The sequence below is a fragment of the Rhododendron vialii genome, chromosome 12a, assembly GCF_030253575.1.
Source record: "Rhododendron vialii isolate Sample 1 chromosome 12a, ASM3025357v1".
Classification (NCBI taxonomy): domain Eukaryota; kingdom Viridiplantae; phylum Streptophyta; class Magnoliopsida; order Ericales; family Ericaceae; genus Rhododendron; species Rhododendron vialii.
In genome coordinates this window covers 4,394,146-4,414,695 of record NC_080568.1, presented here as the reverse complement: position 1 = coordinate 4,414,695, position 20,550 = coordinate 4,394,146, and the positions used below count along the sequence as shown (strand labels likewise).

General features: G+C 37.2%; 2 protein-coding genes and 4 long non-coding RNA genes across 7 annotated transcripts in view; 2 read left to right on the top strand and 4 right to left on the bottom strand.

The window, feature by feature from the left end:
- LOC131311069 (uncharacterized) overlaps window positions 1–9,242 on the bottom strand; it is a 91,373-nt gene extending 82,131 nt beyond the window's left edge. Inside the window, exon 1 of the long non-coding RNA XR_009195393.1 lies at window positions 9,233–9,242. This is a non-coding gene — a long non-coding RNA (uncharacterized LOC131311069). The remainder of the gene's footprint in view (window positions 1–9,232) is intronic.
- LOC131311070 (uncharacterized) lies at window positions 663–1,334 on the top strand. The gene is made up of 2 exons (XR_009195396.1): window positions 663–1,061; window positions 1,142–1,334. It is a non-coding gene; the product is annotated as an uncharacterized LOC131311070 (long non-coding RNA).
- LOC131311074 (uncharacterized) lies at window positions 1,360–5,032 on the bottom strand. Its single transcript, XR_009195398.1, has 2 exons — window positions 4,630–5,032; window positions 1,360–1,744 (listed from the first exon to the last, which is right to left on the bottom strand). It is a non-coding gene; the product is annotated as an uncharacterized LOC131311074 (long non-coding RNA).
- Window positions 6,671–8,884, top strand: LOC131311073 (uncharacterized). The gene is made up of 3 exons (XR_009195397.1): window positions 6,671–6,817; window positions 7,277–7,338; window positions 8,634–8,884. It is a non-coding gene; the product is annotated as an uncharacterized LOC131311073 (long non-coding RNA).
- A 327-nt stretch (window positions 9,243–9,569) lies between the features above and the next one.
- On the bottom strand, window positions 9,570–11,394 carry LOC131311059 (uncharacterized). 2 transcript variants are annotated; one of them, XM_058338378.1, is made up of 3 exons: window positions 11,297–11,394; window positions 10,140–11,200; window positions 9,570–9,995 (listed from the first exon to the last, which is right to left on the bottom strand). In XM_058338378.1, the coding sequence occupies exons 1-2, from the start codon at window positions 11,354–11,356 to the stop codon at window positions 10,691–10,693; spliced, it is 570 nt and encodes a 189-aa protein (XP_058194361.1). In that variant the 5' UTR covers window positions 11,357–11,394; the 3' UTR covers window positions 9,570–9,995; window positions 10,140–10,690. The 2 variants fall into 2 exon arrangements, with proteins under 2 accessions (XP_058194361.1, XP_058194362.1); XM_058338379.1 differs by having other exon boundaries at window positions 9,627–9,957.
- Window positions 11,395–16,854: 5,460 nt separating this feature from the next.
- Window positions 16,855–19,683, bottom strand: LOC131311635 (very-long-chain 3-oxoacyl-CoA reductase 1-like). The gene is made up of 3 exons (XM_058339159.1): window positions 18,830–19,683; window positions 17,431–17,500; window positions 16,855–17,308 (listed from the first exon to the last, which is right to left on the bottom strand). Exons 1-3 carry the CDS (start codon window positions 19,456–19,458, stop codon window positions 17,051–17,053), a joined length of 957 nt encoding a protein of 318 aa, XP_058195142.1. The 5' UTR covers window positions 19,459–19,683; the 3' UTR covers window positions 16,855–17,050.
- Window positions 19,684–20,550: the final 867 nt, after the last annotated feature.

Here is a 20,550-nt window from a genome sequence, read left to right as displayed (position 1 = left end):
CCGTTTGGATGGATGATTTGTTTTGGGTGGATTTGTAACGAGGGGGGATTTGAAGGTGGATATATAATGAGGGGTGATATGTTAAGAAGGGTGGCCCCACCTCTTAAGAATGGTGGATTTATAATGAGGTGTTTGGATGGTTTTTTGAGAAGGGGGATTTGGAAGGTGGATATGATGGGATAAGATGTGAAATGACTTTATTGCCCCCATACATTTAATTTCATGGGTAATATAGGTTAATTTAAATTTTTAAAAAAATAATTTTTTTTTTAAAAAAAAAACTGGATGAAATTAAATTAAGTTATCTTGAAAATGTTTAAACCACATTAATTTTGTTTTTTGTTTAAAAAAACGGATTAAATGATATAATATTTGTAAAATATTTCAATTATTATGACATTATATAGAAAAACAGATTTCATTTTTTATTATTATAAAAAAATGAAAAATATAAATCGGTTAAATGTTTAAAATGTTTTTGTAATAGAATAATGAATTTTCGGAAAAATTGTAAAAACCGAAATATACCAAAAAATAGTTTCCTTGTTAAAATTAGTTGGGTTGTTGAAAGCACATGGTCAACAAATTTGTTGGGTGTGTGGTAATTGAAATCACATGTTCACCAAATTTATTTGGTAAGTTTTTTTTATAAAAGGCACACATTTGTACCATTTTCTTCATGCCATTTCATATCTCTTGTCCATTAAAAGTAAATTCGAACTATTTTCGGAATTTGCCTCACAATGGCACGCGCCGCACGCCGAGTTTGGAGCGATGAGGAGGAGGAGTCGTTACTAGAAAAACTTACGACTCTTGTAGATTAAGGTGTTTGGCAAGCTGAGCACGGGTTTCGTCCCGCGTACTTGGGAGTCTTGGAAAATCAAATGAGATCTTCTTTCCCCCAAGGTGGTATTGCCAAAAATCATATTGAGGCAAAGATTAAGAATTGGAAACAAACTTGTTTTCAATTACAACACATGCTTCAAATTCCCGGGTTTGGTTGGAATGCAACTGAAAATAGACTATTGGTAGAAGATGCAATTTGGAATCAGTATGTCCAAGTAAGTAATCAATATTCTTGCAATTTATATAAACTCATGTTTACGGTAATTTGTAAACAATTTTGCTACTATTTGTGTAGGTCAATCGACGAGATAGGCGGATGAGGGAAATGCAATTTCCGAATTATAATCGATGGTGCCATTGCTTTGGACGTGAGTACTGATGTGGAGAAGTTGGAAACATGAGTTTGATGTTGGAGAATAAATTTGTACCCTTCGTAATGTACCTCAACTAAATATTTAAATTTAATTGAGATGATTACTTTGTGTTCATATTACAATCTTAATTTCCATAATGTTTGAAAAAAACGTACAAGTTCAATCAGAATCGAATAGATGTGCGAAGATTATACAACATAAGAAACCTAAGAAAAAAACGACAACGAATTTTGTGGTTACACTAGTTCGATGTTGAACTTCCAAAGCACTTTCGGATGTGGAACCATTGTGTCTTGATTGTTGTTCAGTTCGAACCGACTGCATTTGAAGGAGCCGGTATCGTTCCTCATGGAACTGTAACAATGCTCCTTCGGCTTCGTCGAACGTTGTGTATCTTTTGAACAAGTTTCCCGGATATCCATTAACCTGCAGTCCCGCGGTCTCCCAACTTGTATAAATTCCCGGACGACGGCCAACGAAAACCACCCAATAGTATTGTTTATTTTCTGTCGACATTGTACAATCTACGAGAAAAAATGATTATCACATTAATAACATAATGAATACTACGATTTGTTTTATAAGTAGGCTCAGATTTTTTTCCCACCGGCAAATAGTGCACCACTTAGCTACAACTTATGTTGCCAATTGGTGATTAAACCATTGACCCTCATAAATTGTCCCGCCAAGACAAGTGCCTCGCCTTCAAATTTGTCTGTCATATCATCATCGCCTATGGAACATATAAAATTTCAGCCCAAAATTAAAACATGACCGCCATAAAACTTATATAAGTATAGGTAGATAACATGCCAAAACATGGCATAAACATAGTGCATGAGGTAGACCACTGAGTAGCAGCCAGAACACAGAGTAAAATACAGAAGTGGGGTGCTGTTATAGCAAGTGGAGGAAACAACAGCAAGAAACAACAACAAAACTGGACAGAAAGCAGAACAAGTGGAGAAAACAGCAGCAGTAGCAGCCAGCTGTAGCAGCCACAAAACAAGCCAAAAACACTAAAAAGACTTGGGCTCAGACAATTCAAACATAAGCAAAGTAGCACTACCATTTGCAACTAAGTTGCCATTAATTAGCAAAGGCAATACCAACTAATACATTGCTCAAAGACCGTAATAATTGGCAAAGGCCGTAATAATTCCCATCTAAACAGGCTCTACTAGTAAACATTGCATCATTGCCCAATAAAACAATCCAAGAAACAACACAGTGGCCAACAAAGAGGGGAAAAACTTTGGCTCCTCTAGATCAAAAAAACAGCCCAAAGAAAAGCCAAAACCTGGGCAAAAACCAGCCACAAACTTTTCCAAACTTATCATAACAATAACCCCTAAAACGAGCATGCAAACCTTGCAAAACTTGTCATAAGACGCAGCCAAACAAATTACACCCAAACAGTCCAGAAAAATCAGCAAATCAGCCAAAAAAACAGCCACAAACCTGCAGAAAGACAGCCAAGAGAGCAGCCAAAAAACTGCCAACAAACCGGCCAAAACACTTCCTATGAACCAGCAATAAAACATGCTCAAAACACCCCGTAAACTAGCAATAAAGCAGCTCATAAACCAGTAAAAAAACAGCCCGTAAACCACCAATAAAACATTCTCAACATAGCCCGTAAACCATAAAAATTGCAGCCAACAAAGCCGGCCAAAATATAGCTTGTAAACTAGTAATAAAAAATGAGTCCACAGACCTGCAGAAAAACAGTCCACAAACCATCCAAAAAAACTGTCCAGAAACCATCCAAAATAGCCCACAAAATAGGGTAGATAACATCCTGCAAACCTGCAGACAAATAGTCCAGAAAGTAGCCACAAAAACAGCCCACAAAGCAGCCAAAAAACAGCCCGTAAACCAGCAATAAACATACTCAGAACAGCCCGTAAACCAGCCAAATTTGCACACACACACACACATATACCTGCACAGTCTAGATAAATCACCCCAATAACCTGCACTGTCCAGAGACCAGTAATACCTAAAAAATGGAACTGCCAGAAAGCAGAAATAATGGTGTCCAAAAAAACTGCACCAAATCTGTCCATGTTACAAAACTGTCCAAATACAGTTAAAACAATGAGGAAGGTGCAAAAGTTATCACGTGTTGAGCTCAGACAATTGTTTCATACTCAAAGTAGCACTACCATTTGCAATTAAGCTGCCATTAAGGCCGTCAAAATTGGCAAAAGCAATACCAACTAATACATTGCAATTATCATTGCATCATTGCCCAATCAAACAACACAGAAAACATAGATGATTCTGGCCCAGAATATAGCAAAAAGAAGGTCTTCATTGTTGTCAATATGAGTAGGAACTAATACAATATCAGGCTATTAACATTGCATCATCATTGTTGCCCTAAAACATTCCACGAAAAGTGCCCTGTACCCCTCAACGTATCACATGGATCATCATCGTTGCCCTAACACCTTTCAAGTAGTGCTTAATTACAACACCAAAAAAGGGGCCCATTCCCTCAAATAAACATGTTTTAGACAGTTCAGTTAGTACTATATCATTCTTTACAAAAAGGAGTAAACACGTCCTCCACCATTTTGTACAAAAAGGGCCATAATTAGTAGGACATCCTTACGTAGTCTTCAATTTTATTTGGCCCGACAATACGGCATCGACCCAAGCTTGTTTGTAGTTCTCCGGTATGCCGTAGAATGTGTCCACATTTTCTTCGGCGGACACAATCATGGAGTTTAAAGCATCATCCAAACAGCGTCGCTGCTGAGTGTTGTCTATATAAATCATTTGGTAATTTCACAAACATTTTACTAGTACTGAGTAGTGAGTAGGTGGTTATACGTGTCAAGCAGGATTCTGATATTACTAGAGTGTGCAAAATCATTCCAACAAATACCATGTCTGAACCCCGTGTATTTTGATATTTGTCATGCTTTCAATTTGCTCAAGTCATTTGCTGAACTAGAGGATAATTTAATCCGTTCTGATTGATCTGCTTGTATCTTGATCAACCAGATTCAAGCTTAGCTTTGCTGGTAAAACATGACTATTTAGTCACCGACCTTGTAGAGTTTGTAAAGTCGGTTTTTCAAAAGCCCTAGTCCTTGGTTTGATGCAGTGTTTATGACTTTTGATATACTTATAAATTGCTAAATGATCTCAGATCCATGCTGTATAATAACTACTTGTTCAAGATTTATAGGGCAACTCAGATCTACAAACCTTAGAACAAAATTAGGGCAAAATCACCATATATGAAGATTCAAGATTTATAGGGCAACTCAGATGCAAGCTAGGGAGTACCGTGGGTGGAAAATCACAGCCAACATCAAAAACCCCCAAATCAACCCAATCGAACAAAGACAGTCACAACCAAAACGATCGCAAATGGAGTACTGAACAACCATACCTCAGCCCGTGTAAGGAGGAAGACGAGGGAGAGTTGTAACCGTCGGTCAGGCGGTGGAGTCACCAGAGTTGTTCGGCGACCTCCTCTTTTCTCTCTCTCTCTCTTCTCTCTCTTCTCTCTCTTCGTTGGTCTGGGTTTCAAAGAACGATGAAAACAAATGAGATGAGAACAGATAAAGCAAAGGGGGATTTGGAGGGGTAAAACCGTCTTAAAACCTCCCGGATTTGCCAACGACGGGGTCTGAGCTCTCCTTCACAAATCCAGCTTCACCCGGAGATGAAACCGCTACAGTATTTATCTCCACCTTCCAAAAATCTGAACCAAACACCGGATTTGGTCGACACCCGGAGTACAAATCAGGGGGGTTCTCATATCCCCCTTCATCTCCTCCATCCAAACAGGGTGTAAGGGCTTTACCCAATTACTTCGTCGTTTTTCCGCGTTTGTTAATTTTGTGAAATTTTTTTATGAATTGTTAATATACCTTGAAGAGAAAAATTAAAAAAGTAAAATATATATCTTTTTACCAAAATATTTTTGGGAATACCCACTTTGAAAAATATTTGGGTAAAAACAAATTTTTTTTTTTGTACTTTTTCAATTCCTCTGGTTAAGACGAATCCATAAGTCACAAAAATTTGACGCGAACCTAACAAATGCAATTTGTTTTTTTAATAAGAACCAAACCTCCAAAAAAAAAAGCTAAAAGTTAAGCAGAACGGGTCGGCCTTATTCTCCGAAGATTTTTTTTAGCTTTTTCTTGTTTTGTCCTTATTTGAAAAAAAATTCGCATTTGTTAATTAAATGAAATTGTGCTAATGATGGGTAAAGTGAGTGTAGACACTACTATAAAACATAACTCCGAACACATCCATATCGAGAACCGTTAGATGCTTACATTTGTCCTTTTTTTTTTTTTCGGATGCTTTTTTTTTGAAGTTTTGGAGGAATAGAAACTTCAACAAGAGAATTCGTAGTGTACAATAACAACGACATTTTGAGTTAGTTTTTTTTTATCACGTTGTCCTTGTTTATTTAATTATTATATTATTATGTGTGGAAAAAAAAAACCATTTTACACAGTTTCTTTTAGATATTAATTCTTCCACTTCATAAAAATATTTGCATCTCACGTTTGAAAATTTTTGCCATTATTTCGTTACGAAGATAATATATCAATACACTTGTAATAAAAGAACCTAGCATGGTAAGCCAAGACATGTGTTGAAAAGACAAAATTGCCCTTGGATGATTTGTCTTCCAATTTGTTTTTGCATGTCTTGAGTTGGGGTAGTTTAGGTATTGCATGTTGCCCTTGGTTGCCCGGATTTTATTCAATCAAGTTGTACTCTGTTTTCCTGATTTTACTCAAATTGTACGTTGTTTTCCGCTGAATTTCCGCTGGGTGTGGCTCGAGAAATGTACTGATGGAAGAAGAAAGTTAAAGGGTGACTATTGATGTTCCCTTTTACCCATCTCTCTCTTTCGCGCATAGAAAACTTCCTCTCTGTCTTTTCTCTCTCTCTAAAACAGAGGCACACTAGAGCACACAGAGAAAATCTTTTCTCGCTGTCTTTCGATCGACGCCGAACTCGTACCGCGCTTATATTCATGTTCGCCATGCGGGGTCCCACCTCGCCGTCGTGGAAAGGATTGGCCGAGTTGGTCAAAGGTAACGGAGAAACTTGATGACGAGGACGTTGCTATTCTTTTTAGTTCATAGATACACATATCGAGTGTTTATGTATGCATTTATATGTGAGTTCCATTGTTAGGGTATTGATGATTGTTTCTTTTTAATTATGTTTTCATTTGTAGATCTAATGATACTCTTGGGATGGAGGTTTTGAAGAGGTTTAATGTGTGGTTGCTCGATTGATAAGCTGTACACCTAATACCCTCTCTCTCTCTCTCTCTGATCAGTAGTAAATTTTTATCAAAATTGGAGTCCAAAAGGACTGAAAGGAGAGCCAACTTCATACTATTTGAATGTCTTTTTGTCTTAGTTTCCTTCCATTATATTAATATCTAATTATATTAATGTTTTAGATAGTAGGTTCAGAGTTAACCATATTGCCACCATGTGTATTGTGGACTTGATAGAGAAGAGGACACATGGCTAACAGAGACGAATATTCAAACTTGAAAATGTTGAGAATGTTGACAAAGAACAAGGCTTTTGCGACAGGTAATTGACTCAACTAAAGACAGTAGATGTATGGAACTTTGGATGCACATCTTCATTACTGTTTACTCTTCATTGTAGATCAAAAAAGGGCAGAAATGATAGGATATAATATCACAGTAAGTTTGTTTTAGTAACAATTTGTAGGGGATTTTGATTAGATTAGAGTAGTTTAGCACAACCACATGCATGCTTGCTTTTGTGGCTGTACACGTGATAGGCAAGTTAGATCCTATGGTAACACAATCAAATGGATAATTGAAATCCATTGGCATCCTATGGTAACACAATCAAATGGATAATTGAAATCCATTGGCTGTTCCGTGAATCTAATTGAATTCGATTAATTTATATTGGTGAAATTGCTCCTTAGGAAGAGAGTATTTAGGAAGAGTCAGGTTGGTATTGGTAAGTGGTTTATGATAACACATGTTTAATAGTGTACTTTTTCCTCCATTTCAGGTTAACTATGAGCGACACGATACGCTCGTTATCAATTAATTTGCTTTTGAACCCAATTTCAGGTGCGGTGTATGATTTAATTTGATTATTGAAGGCTTCAGTTCTTCATTTATTTAGTGGTTTAGTGTTCACTTTCGATTTCGTTATGTTGAAATGCTAAGATGCTTCGTTTGGATTCCAAAAAAAAAAAAGGAACTTTATAAATTTTCTTCTTCCATTACTCAGAAAAATGGAAGATTTGCTAATCAAAGGGAAATGCATTACTAGCGTTAGTTTCTTTTTAAGTTTGTTTAAACAACTATTAAATTTTTTTTTTGGGTTTTTCTTGGCATTGAAGAGAGAGAGAGAGAGGTTTCTTCACTAACATTACTAAGCGGATCGAAACTGCCAAGTTTTCAAAGTTCCAAAGGATAGAGCTTTCTTCGCCTTGTAACCATCAAAAATGTGCTCTCAAACTACAAGGACTCTCCTCTCCCCTTTAAAATAGAACGCAGATGCATTTACTGGTAAATTTTGTAACTCCCAGTCTCCCACCATTCAATCTCTTTGTTTATTCTGAATCATGTAGTTGTGTGACCAGCTATGCATTTTGCTTCAATGTTGAGTCTTCCTATATACTCTCGACAAAAAATTTTGCAATTATTTATATTTTTTGTATCTTGCAATTGTTTTAATTTGATGGCTGTGTAGATGTTAAAGCTTGGTTGTGTACTGATCTTATGATTGTAGATGTCAGAGCTTGGTTGTATACTGATCTTATGATTAGATGTAGATTCACTTTTCATTATTAGATATATATATATACACAGAGAATATATCCAATGAGAAATTCCGCACGGCCTTACCGTGCGGGACTTGATCCGAGCCGCTCAAGGTGTTCAGAATGTGATTTTAAAGGTATCCGTGAGAAATCAGCAAAAAAAATGATCAGAAAGGACTTGATCCGAGCAGTTTTTTACTGAACCGTTCAATAAAAAACTGTTCGGATCAAGCCTTTCCCGATCATTTTTTTTTGCTGATTTCTTGCGGGTACCCTTAAAATCACATTCTGATCACTTTGAGCAGCTCGAATCGTCGCAATTCGCTCGGAAAGGGGGAGTCCCGCACGGTAAGACCGTGCGGAATCCTTTATTGGATCCGGACTGATATATATATATATATATATATATATATATATATATATATATGTAGAGAGAGAGAGAGAGAGAGAGAGAGAGAGAGAGAGAGAGAGAGAGAGAGAGAGAGTGTGTGTGTGTGTGTGTGTGTGTGTTCATTTGATTTGGGTATTATTAATGTCCCTCTAATACTCGGTTGGTGGATCCTTATGATGAATTGAGTTCTTTGTGCCACTCGACAGATTCAATCATGCAAATCTCCTCAAGTGTCCTAGCTTTGGATCTTTCAAAAATCAAGTTGAGAAAATCAAAGCCTTTTTTGTTCCAGTTAATAGGATACCGTCAATTACCAAAAGAGCCACAGAGTGACTTTGCATTTTTGCTCCGATATTTGGCAAGAGATCTGCGCTACCTAGCAGGACATTGTTTTCTTTAGTGGCAAAGTTGCTTCTCTATTGTCTTTCTTGTTGCTTGCTCCACTGTCATATAGAGTACCTTTTTGATTAGTATATAGAGTACCTTTAAAGATATGCAATTGTTTCTTTTTTAGGCTTTGGTTTCTTTGTAACTCTCTTTTTGCACTTCGTGCATATATTGAATATAGAATTACTTGCAAGATCTCTTTGTTTGGAAGATACTAATTATTTGCATAATCCATTTAATATAAGAGGTTGAATGATTTATGAATCTGAAAATAATAAATGCAAATAAAAAATACTTGAAACTGTAAATATTTTTCTTTATAAAATCACTATTGTCCAAGCTTAACCAAAGTTTTCAAAGACCGAGCACGTGGTGTCGTGCGAAGCACGTTGAATTACACTAGTATATATATATACACTTCGGATCCCTTCAGGGATCCCGGACAAACACTTTGGTGCGGGACTCAATCCGTGGCCGTTGGATCTCAGCCAACGGCTGAGATTTTAAAATTAAACTCACGGGTTACATTGGGGTTGGGTCGGGTAAAATTAGAGCGCAGGTCCAGCAAATACGGGTCTCTTCCCAATCATTTCCAGTACACGCTCAAAACACAAAAGAGAGAGAGAGAGAGAGAGAGAAACGAAGACGAAGAACACAGAGCCACACAGAAGAAGAAGACGACGATCTGGAGGTATTTTACAAGGTATATCTCTCTCTCTCTCTCAAATCTCTATCGCTCCGGTTCAATCTCTGCATTTTATCGCTACATAATATTCTATAAATACCAACCATAATACAGCTTACAGATCATTAGGAAAATTAATTAACCCTGACTTCATAATCATACCATTCAACTCAGGAAAAAAAAAAAAAAGGAGAAAGAGAAAAGGAAAACATTTATTAATCCATTTTTCAATGGCTTGTCATTGCTTATTCTTCTTCTGCAGCTTCTCCAGGCCTCGCTTTCGCATCCCGGAAAAATACCAAAATAGAGACCAATCCACTACTGCATCCAGGAGCGCTCACATTAGGCACCATTGCAATGAGTGTGTCCAATATGGCACGCAAATTTGATCGCAACCAATTGCCCGTGAGCTTGCTGTGCTGTACGTCTCTGGCGATGGAATGAAGAAGGAAGATCTCCTGATGGATGTCATTTTCGTTGCCACGAGCGAAGGGATCTGCGGAGAGGCACACAAGATGAAAATGAACTATTTAGTGACACTGGTAGAAGATATTAGTGAACTTGGTAGAAGACAAAAAGGTTGTTGGTTTTTTGGCTGGTGCATATTTGTGGTGAAGTTCTAGATGGAAGTAGAGCAAACCTGGCAAAATCTGATCAAATGGTCATCTTCCCGAGGTTCCCTAAAAAAGGAATCTGAAGTGCAAAATATCAGTACCAAAGTAAGGAAGATAAAGTATTTTGTCCATTAACCAAGTAAATCGTCCGATTAGAAGAAGAGTATGGTGAAAGAACCAGGCAAGCTATATCAGCATCATATATGGGTACAAGAAAATAAATTTACCAACTGATGAAGATGGTAATTTGTCCTTTCCCACCACCTCTCGGACTGATTCATGGCGCTCTTTTGCTTCTGAGGGACTTCGAAAGTTTCCAAAGGATTTGCACACTGCATGTTTATTTCAGAAACTATCGCTGCAACAGATGCCATATCGGAATTCTTCTCCTTTTTACTTCTCTTGTTGCCACTGCCTGAACCAGCTACCATGTGGACATCTGCCGGAGGTTCAGTAAATAAACAATCTGAAGTAGTGGTAGCAGTTTTCAGCTTGTACTCTAGAGAATTTTGAAGAATTTTATCCTTTGGCTTCGAAGTGTCTTCAATAACATTAGATAGCAAGGTATAGTTTCCTTCTAAAAGATTTTCGTCTCCTTTACTTTCTCTCTTCCGCTTTTTCTTTGCAACAATCTGAATTTCGAGTGTTCCGCTTCCACCAACGGGTCATTCAAGTCCACATCGCCATTCCCATTCCTCGATTTGTCATTGCAGTATTCAACATGTGTTCCTTGGATTTCCCCCAAATCTGACCTCACATTGTTAACAAGAATTGAAGTATTCAAAGGGTCCCCACCAACTCTCAAACTCGTCATCTCCACATCGTTTAAAACGTCTTTACCCGTGTTACCTGAAGCAAATTCAGGGTTGCCAATCCCCGGGGATGATGTATACAAATCACCCGTGGGAGTTTTCGTGAAACAAACTACGGCTAGTTGGTTGCTTACGGCACGATCAATGGGGAATTGGTTAGCATGCTTTAAGCTAAAAGCATCAACAAAAACAAACCAACATTTCTTGGCACCTTTAAAAGCACTTTTAACAAGCATAGAATCCAATATGTGATAGAAGCATCTTTTCCGCTTAACCTGCAAGTATCCGACATCTCGTGTCAATGCGACAAACACAGTAAATAAGCAAGATGGTTAATGACTGCCAAAAACTTATATGCTCAATTGACATACCTTCAATGCATTGATTTTTACCTCCCCAAAGTTGGGAAAACACAGTGGGTGAGCGCTCATAATTTTCTCTGCAGGCCAAAAATGAAAAGAGCAATCCAGAAATGTGATTATGCAATAGGTAAAAGGTGAGAAAGTTGATACTGTGAGAATAAATTACACGATTAAAAGGGTGAGTTTGGCCTAAATTAATTTGTCTTGACAGTTGATATTAAATATCTTTAGTGATCTTTTGTTAACTTTTACGTTAAAATTTTTGCAATCACATTTGTCTCACGAGAGTTATCCGACAAGTACAAAAATATGGAAAAAAAAAATTGAAGAAAGTTCTAAGTAAGACGTCAATAAAGACTATTGTCTTAAACTTCTTTTCTGTCTTTAGTGAATTTTTTTTTTGCTTTTGATCATAATAACTTATTAACTTATCTCGTCAAGACCAATGATTAATTCAAAAAGCTTCACGTGAATCTAATAAAACTTAAAAAGACAACAAAAATATTGAACTATTTCCTCTATCCCATTTTGTTTACTAGGCCGTGCCATTTTGGCCTCCAAAAATAAGTTACTTCCCCAAGTAAATTATACACACACACATATTTATATATCTATATAGTCAGTCTCAAATGAGGGAGTCTGCATTTTAACTAAAATGCGGACCTCCTCATTTCTCCCATTATCCGATCGAATTTCGATGATCCGAGCCGCTCAATGTGTTTAGAACTTGATTTTAAGGATACTCTCGAGAAATCGGCAAAAAAAATGATCGGAAATGGCTTCATCCGAGCAGTTTTTGTTTGAACCGTTCGATAAAAAATAAACAAAAACTATTCGGATGAAGTCATTCCTGATCATTTTTTTTGCTAATTTCTCGCGGGTATCCTTAATATCACGTTCTGAACACATTGAACGGCTCGGATCATCAAAATTCAATCAGGAAAGGAAGGTCCGCATTTTATTAAAATGAGATGGTCCTCATAAGAGTGAGACTGTATATACATACACAGTCCACTTCTTATAAGGGCGCCCTTACCGTATTATGGTAAGGGCTTCCCCTTTTCTCTCATTTTCCGACCAAATTTCGATGATCCGAGCCGCTCAATGTGTTCAGAACGTGATTTTAAGGATACTTGCGGGAAATCAGCAAAAAAAAAGACCGGGAAGGGCTTGATTTGAGCAGTTTTTATTTGAACCGTTCGATAAAATATAAACAAAACTGCTTGGATCAAGCCCTTTCCGGTCTTTTTTTTTGCTGATTTTTCGCGGGTACCTTTAAAATCACGTTTTGAACACATTGAGCGGCTCGGATCATCGCAAATTGGTCGGAAAATGGACGTCCTTACCGTAATACGGTAAGGGCGCCCTTATAAGAAGTTTTGTGTGTGTGTGTCTATATATATATATATATACAGTCGGGTTCCGGTGAGGGATCCCGCATTTTTTTAAAATGCGGGACTCCCCTTCCCGATTGAATTTCGATGATCCGAGCCGCTCAAAGTGATCAGAACGTGATTTTAAGGGTCCCCGCGAGAAATCAGCAAAAAAAATGACCGGGAAGGGCTTCATCCGAGCAGTTTTCATTGAACAGTTCAAAAAAAACTGCTCGGATGAAGCCCTTCCTGGTCATTTTTTTCGCTGATTTCTTTCAGGGACCCTTAAAATCACGTTCTGCACACATTGAACGGTTCGGATTTTCAAAATTTGATCGGAAAATGAAAGTCCCGCATTTTAACAAAGTGAGGGATCCCTCACTTGATAATTTGTGTATATATATATATATATATATATATATATATATATATATCTTTTGTACTATTCAAAAAATTTGAATGTGTACATTTAAATGGTGCAAAAAAGTTCAAAAATTTATTCCCAAAAGCACATTACTTTTTAGGATGAAATGACAGGACTTTTTGTAGCAAACAAATAAAGTGGGACGAAAAGAGTATTAATTTAGCCGTGCGCAACGAGCCCTAAAAGTCCATTGAAAAAGAGGTACATCTACGGTCCAAACAGGTGAGTGGTGGATAAAAAGAAGCATGTTTGAGCTAAACTCTACTTTAAATATAGCACCAAAAAACAAACCTAATCACTACATCTTTACTTATTACGCGTCGTTTGCTGACCAGATTAGTTTTGGTTGAATATAATATGAGGGGAGATATGATAAAAGAGCGGATATCTATATTACATTACACAATAATTTTGCAAAATGTCTCTCTCACAATTGTCCTCCGTGGCAGGTTGAAGGGTTGTGATTGAATTGTGTTATAATCTTTCATTCAATCCTAGGGCCAGATTCTCCCCTAAAGAGTTTTGGTAATGGGAGTCATTTGTGGCACTCTTTTTGGGCTAGATTAAGTGTTGCTAATTTTCAATGGTGAAGATTGAATCTGTCGGATGAAATTAATTAGACCTGGGTAACAGGTTGTGTCGGGTCATGTTCGTGTCGTGTCAGTCGGGTTCGTGTCATAAACCACCCAACCCGGACCCGACCCATTTAGAATTCGTGTTTCTCGAGTCGTGTCATTTTCATGTTAGAAATGCTCCACCCTAACCCGTTAACTTCGTGTCCGGTTCGTGTCGTGTTATCGTATCCGTTGCCCAACTCTATATAGAATTACAGATATACCATATATTATATATATATATATATATATATGTTCGTGTTAATGAGTGACACAGATTAGTAACCGTGTTGGTCGTGTCAATTTTGTGTCTCGCGTGTTCAACTCGAACCCGATCCATTTAGAATTCGTGTTCTCGAGTCGTGTCATTTTTGTGTTTCGTGTCAGAAATGTTCAATCCTAACCCACTAACTTCGTGTCCGGTTCGTGTCGTGTTATCGTGTTTCGTGTCCGTCGCCCAGCTCTAAAATTAATGATGGATCGAAGAATATTAGTTTTGGTTTCCCAAGTTGAGATGATCTCTCCCTCTCTCTTTTAGCATTTTCAAATTCAAATGAGGTTCCACCACTATTATTGATTAGGTTAGCCCACAAAGGACTCTCTCTCAGAGGAAGGAAGGAAGGAAGTAAATGAAGTGCAGAAACTCCTCCATCTCTGACGGCTATTCGGTGAGATACTTCCTCTTCAATGTTTTTTTTTTCATATGCAGCAGATGTTTACATTGGTGGGGTTTGATTTCGAGGGTTCATATAATGTTATTTTTGATTATCTAAATTTTAATTTTCGTTTAAGCTTTTTTCATTAACCTTCCATAAGATGATAACTCTATGGCTTCTGAACGGATTACCGTACCATAACTTCATATTAGCCCATTGTTGAACCCCTCACCCACCGGCGGAGCTCAATCTCTTGCGTTTCAGTGACATCAAAACTGCAAATGACAATGGTTTGGCACTAAGCAAGTAATATATTTGTGAGGAGGTCAAATTCCTCCTCCATGATTTTTATTTCTCTCTTTGCTTCATAGAAAACCTCTTATACACACCCTTTTTGGTATGTAATTTTAACAAAGTGGTCTAGCAAACAAAAGACTGATGAATATCAGCTATTCTTTTTGAGTAGTTGAAATGTTGCGAATGGACCCTTGATCTTCAAGAGGTTAAAGGGACAAAATTGGAATATCAATTTTGAGCTGTGCCTTTAGATCAATTTTTTTTTTGAATAAAAGTACGGTTTTCTTAAATTGGGGGGGGGGGGGGGGGGGGGGGGGGGGGGCCCCTCTGGCCTCTGGCTCCATCGAAGAGCAGATTATAGGTTTGATTTGTTTTAGCATAGATATGAGTAGGTGGCTAAGCATAGAATTAATGACATTTTCGTAGAGGGCGGATATAATAACACCACCTCTCCCCCTCTTATTTGTCCTTGGGTGATAAGTTAATAACATATCCGACCCTTATATCCCGTCGGTAAACGGCCATTAGGGTTTAAAGAAATATGCTCTAATTTCAAAGGTGAGCTAACGAAGTGTATATCATCGAACTTTACCCATAGTCACATACTCGTAAAATCGAAACTGATAATAAACGTATACATACATACATACATACATACATATATATTGAGAGAGAGATGGTTGAATAAGGGATGATACTTTTGAGGTCGGAAACGGTATTGGAGTCGGAGACGATTACAGCGAGATTGGTGTCGACGAACACCGCTTTGTCACCTGATGTTGTTGTATCGTTGGAATCGCGATTGCGATTTTCCGCCATCTGCGAGAGAGGAGAGGGAGAGAGAGGGGGGTAGGGTGTTCTGTTCTGGTTTTGGGGTTTTGGTAGGGTTTTGCTTTCTTGTAGAATTATTTATGGCGGCAGGCAGTAATACATCATTTTCATGATTTCCACTTTCTTTTGTTTTTTAGAATATATCCATCAATTTATGAAATGCTAATATCATTTTCCTTTCATCTATTCATGGGTGTGCAGTCCTTTGCAGTTTCCAAAATAAGTTTTTTTTTAAGTATTTATTTTTAAACTTAAAAATAATAAACTTATTAAAATCAAAACATATGTAATTGGATCTTATTTGAAAATTTCAATAAGATCTTTTGAACAATATAAAAAAAATTAAAAAATTATTTTTGTAAATAAAATATTTTTTAGTTTGAAAATGAAAAATAAGTATTTATTTTTCAAGAATGAAAAGTGTAACTGTGTAAGGGCTTTTGTCACATGAGGAGAAATTAAGGATTGCTCACACCAATAAATAAGTTATGCACCAATTTTTTGGTTGTCCTTACTCAAATTTTTTTCACGTTTGTTAGTTTTGCACAAATATTTTTGTGATATTGGTTCGTCCCGGCGAGATAAATCAAAAAAGTAAAAAAAAATTTAATTTTTACACAAATATTTGAGAAATATCCAAAGAAAAACTCAAAAAGTCAGTTTTTGGATTTCTTCTTGGATATTTTTGGAAATATTTGTGTAAAAGTCATAATTTTTGTACTTTTTCGATTCCTCTACTTTGACACGAACCAATATCGCATAAAAATTTAGCGTAAAACTTGCAAACGCGAAAAAATTGAATAAAGACAAAATCAAAAAATTATGGTACACAACTTATTCATGTGAACAACCTTTAATTAATGAAATTATGCTAATGATGGTTATGCTAATGATGGTTAAAGTGGGGTGTAGACACGACTCTAAAACGCAACTCCGAATACATCCGTGTTGAGAACCATTAGATGCTTAAGTTTGTACTCATTGTTTTTTTCCGATGCATTTTTTCTAAAGTTTTAGTGGAATAGAAACTTCAACAAGAGAATACTTTGCGTAACATAATGGCTTCTAGTCGATATGACACCGCTTGTTTAGATGATGATAGATAGTTGGTGTTTGAGATTTTTTTTTTTTTTTGGCTTTTTGTATTTTGTGGTTTGCATTTTTTATTTTTGGATTATGAGTTAGTTTTTTTTTTATCACGTTGTCCTTGTTTATTTAATTATTATATTATTATGTGTGGAAAAAAAAACCATTTTACACAGTTTCTTTTAGATATTGATTCTTCCACTTCATAAAAATATTTGCGTCTCATGTTTGAAAATTTTTGCCTTTATTTCGTTACGAAGATAATATATATATATATATACACCACTTCATAATTTTTGCCTTTATTTCGCTACATTATATTCTGTAAATACCAACAATAATACAGCTTACAGAACATTAGGAAAATTAATTAACCCTCACTTCATAATCATACCATTCAACTCAGGAAAAAAAAAAGAGGAGAAAGAGAGTACAGGAAAACATTTATTAATCTTCTCCAATACCATTTTTCAATGGCATTGTCATTGCTTATTCTTCTTCTGCAGCTTCTTTAGGCCTCTCTTTCGCATCCCGGAAAAATACCAAAATAGAGACCAATCCACTACTGCATCCGGGAGCGATCGCATTATGCCCCATTGCAATGAGTGTGTCCAATATGGCACGCAAATTTGATCGTAACCAATTGCTCGTAAGCTTGCTTTGCTGTACGTCTCTGGCGATGGAATGAAGAAGGAAGATCTCCTGATGGATGTCATTTTCGTTGCCACGAGCAAAGGGATCTGCGGATAGGCACACAAGATGAAAATGAACTATTTAGTGACACCGGTAGAAGATAGAAAGGTTGTTGGTTTTTTGGCTGGTGCATATTTGTTGTGAAGTTCTAGATGGAAGTAGAGCAAACCTGGCATTGTATGTCAATTCCATGTTGCTTGTACTCCAAACTGATACTTCTAGACATCATTGCGATGAATCTGCAATATAGTCATAAAACTGTTATTTCGCGCCTGACTGTTATTTCGCGCCCGAGGCCTGACAAAGTCCAAACTTTGTTAGGCCTCGGGCCTAATATTTCAATATGGCTTTTTTTTTTGTTCTACCATTTGACGATTGGGCCTTTGATAGAAAGGAACTTTCGTGGACATATTAAGACGGATGTCCTTAAGATCCTTGTCTGTTGTCTCTCACGCACTCCAATCACAAGATACGGTAACAAATCTCAATAATCTCAATCTCATAACACATATATGAATCTCGAGGTATTATGATACACCTGCGTGTGCATTAATTGGGACAAAAATATGATTTTTTGAAATAGGACCGGTGTTGTGCGCAGACGAAAATCCCAGAAATAGGTATATGCAGGATGCAAACTGATGCAGGGCAGAACTATGAATCGAAGAACAAACGTGCAACAAGGATAATCACAAACGGGATAGATATAGAGAAACTCTCTCTAGACACTTCGTCAATCAATAATAATCAAAAACTATTCAGCCCTAAGGCTTACAACTCCTTAAATACGATGCAAATCCTAACCCTACCAAGAAAAGGAAAAAAAACACTAATTTCGGAAAGTTCCGAAATTATTACAGTACATATTCTGAAAATATAAGAAAAAATAAAACTTCTCTAACAAAAACGAATGTTATTGGACTTTCTTATCAAAAGTTAGAAGCAAAAAGATTATTTTCTTAAACGGCAAATTTGACCCTTCGGAACCCTAAAAAAGGCTAAAAAACGTAGGCGATGTGTCCTGACCGTTGGGCCGTTCCGGATCGAATTCCAAGTGGGCCCAAAACCAAAGGCCTCGGTCAGTTATTTACGAAAATACCGACTAGTAGGCCTTGGAATGCTTGGACTGCTTTAGGTGGTACTCCTCCTCCATGCGCACCGCATCACAAACTTTGGCTATTGTGGGGGGGCTGCCTCAGGTGGAGGCCACAGGCCCTCAAGTCTATTTCAACAAATACATACATTGTATAGTACAATCGACTGAAGATGTTCGACTTCCTTTCATAATTGACAGTCCAGTCTGATGTAATTCTTGTCTAATATTAGAACCGATTGAAAATAGATATTGTTCTTTCCAAGAATTCCGTCACATGTGTACACGAGTACTCAAGGAGTCAAGACGCTCATATCCACATTCGATCTTGTGATAACAAGTTTGCAGATTGCATTTTGGATGAGATTTACAGGTTTATAACGATATCAAAACCATCCAAAGTCAAGAAAACATACACGATTAACACGTACGGGTGAGTACTTCTAATTGATCAAGCCAAAGTAGAGCAACTTACGCTTTGGTGGCGGCGTAAATGGTGAAAAGAGGGTAGGAAGAGACTGCAACAGAGGAGGAACCAGAGCCAATATTCACGATTGCACCTCTTTTCCTCTTCAACATCCCCGGTAAAACTGCCTTGGTCACCCAAGTAGTCCCCACAACGTTCACCCTGACGATACTCTCCGCCATCTCCAAATCAACCTCATGTAAGAACCTCGGGAAAGGGTACGATAATCCCGCATTGTTAATCAAAATCCCCACATCCAATCCTGCAATCCCTTCCTCGACCTTCTTCGCTATCTCATCTCTGCGAAGTTTGGAAAAATCGATCACAATTGTCTTAACCGAAGCATTTCCACCGTTTTCTTCTCGGATTTGTTGACAAGTAGCCTTAAGTTTCAAAGGGTCTAGGCCGACCAGTACGAGGCCGAGACCCTTCGACGCCAACTCTAAGGCAAGGGCTTTGCCGATTCCATCGGTCGAACCAGTGATTAGAGCCCATGAACCATACTGTTTCAGATTCTTTGGTGGTCTCAGAAACATCACCCATACCCATGTCAAAAATTTGGCCAGGTGATTGCAAAGAGAAATGAAGCCTAAAGTTGCTATTGCTATTAGGATGAGACTTTGCAACTCCATGGTCATGTGAATGGTGTTTCTTTCCAAGTGTAGCAGATCATCAAAAGTGCAAGATAATTAGTTTTAGAGGTATTCTCATTCTCTTATTAACCTTTTTTTTTTTTTTAAGGAAGTGATTTTGACACTCTATATTTAGCTATTGACACTCTATATTTTGTCTTTATCATATGTGAAATTACTAAATTACTCTTTATTTTGTTAGTATTCATCTAGTAATTTCAAATAGAAAAAAAACAAAAAATAGAGTGCAACTAAAATTGAAGTGTCAACATCAATTTCTCATTTATTTGAATTTTGTATTGCTTTACGTTAAGATTATGTAATGGGGATCCCCCCCCCCCCCCCAATAAAATACTCAATACTTTACGTTTACTTTTCAGAGTGATTATTCAGTACTTCCGGAATATATAAACGATGTGTTCATTCCTCTCACATAACATATGGATCTCACATGTGTTCCCCGTGTGAGTCCCATATGTTATGTGAAAAAAGGAAACATACTGTTCATATACTTCGAGAATATTGAATAATTTTGGTACTTTTCAAGCCATCTACCCAACAGTACTCCACCACACAACTGGCACTAGCAACCATGTACTACTATCTACGGAGTACTGAATAATTTTGTTACTTTTCAAGCCATCTACCCCAACAGTTAATTTTGGTCCTTTTACAGGAATCTAGTCATCTGCCTAACAGTTTAATGTTGGTATATTTCAAGCCATCAACCCAACAGTACTCCACCACACAACTGGCACTAGCAACCATGTACTATCTAACTTTCAACACAGTTGCCCCATTTGATACGAGAAAAAGAGAAAGAAAAAGCAGAAAAGAAATTAAGGCATTGTTCTCCGTTTATGTTCTTATTTTTTAAATACTTGTTTTTTGTTTTACGAAATATTTTTTTATAATAAATTATCTTTAATTAAAATACAAGTAAGTTCGTATTGAAAAAAATAAGTACTTTGGATGAGATGTCTGCTAATGGGAAGGCCGAGGGGAAGGGGATCAGATCCAGTCCAGTTTGTTCAGACCAGTTTGGTGCATTTGTTGCATCCGAGCCGTCCAGTTTGGTCCATTTGCATAGCTCAGATT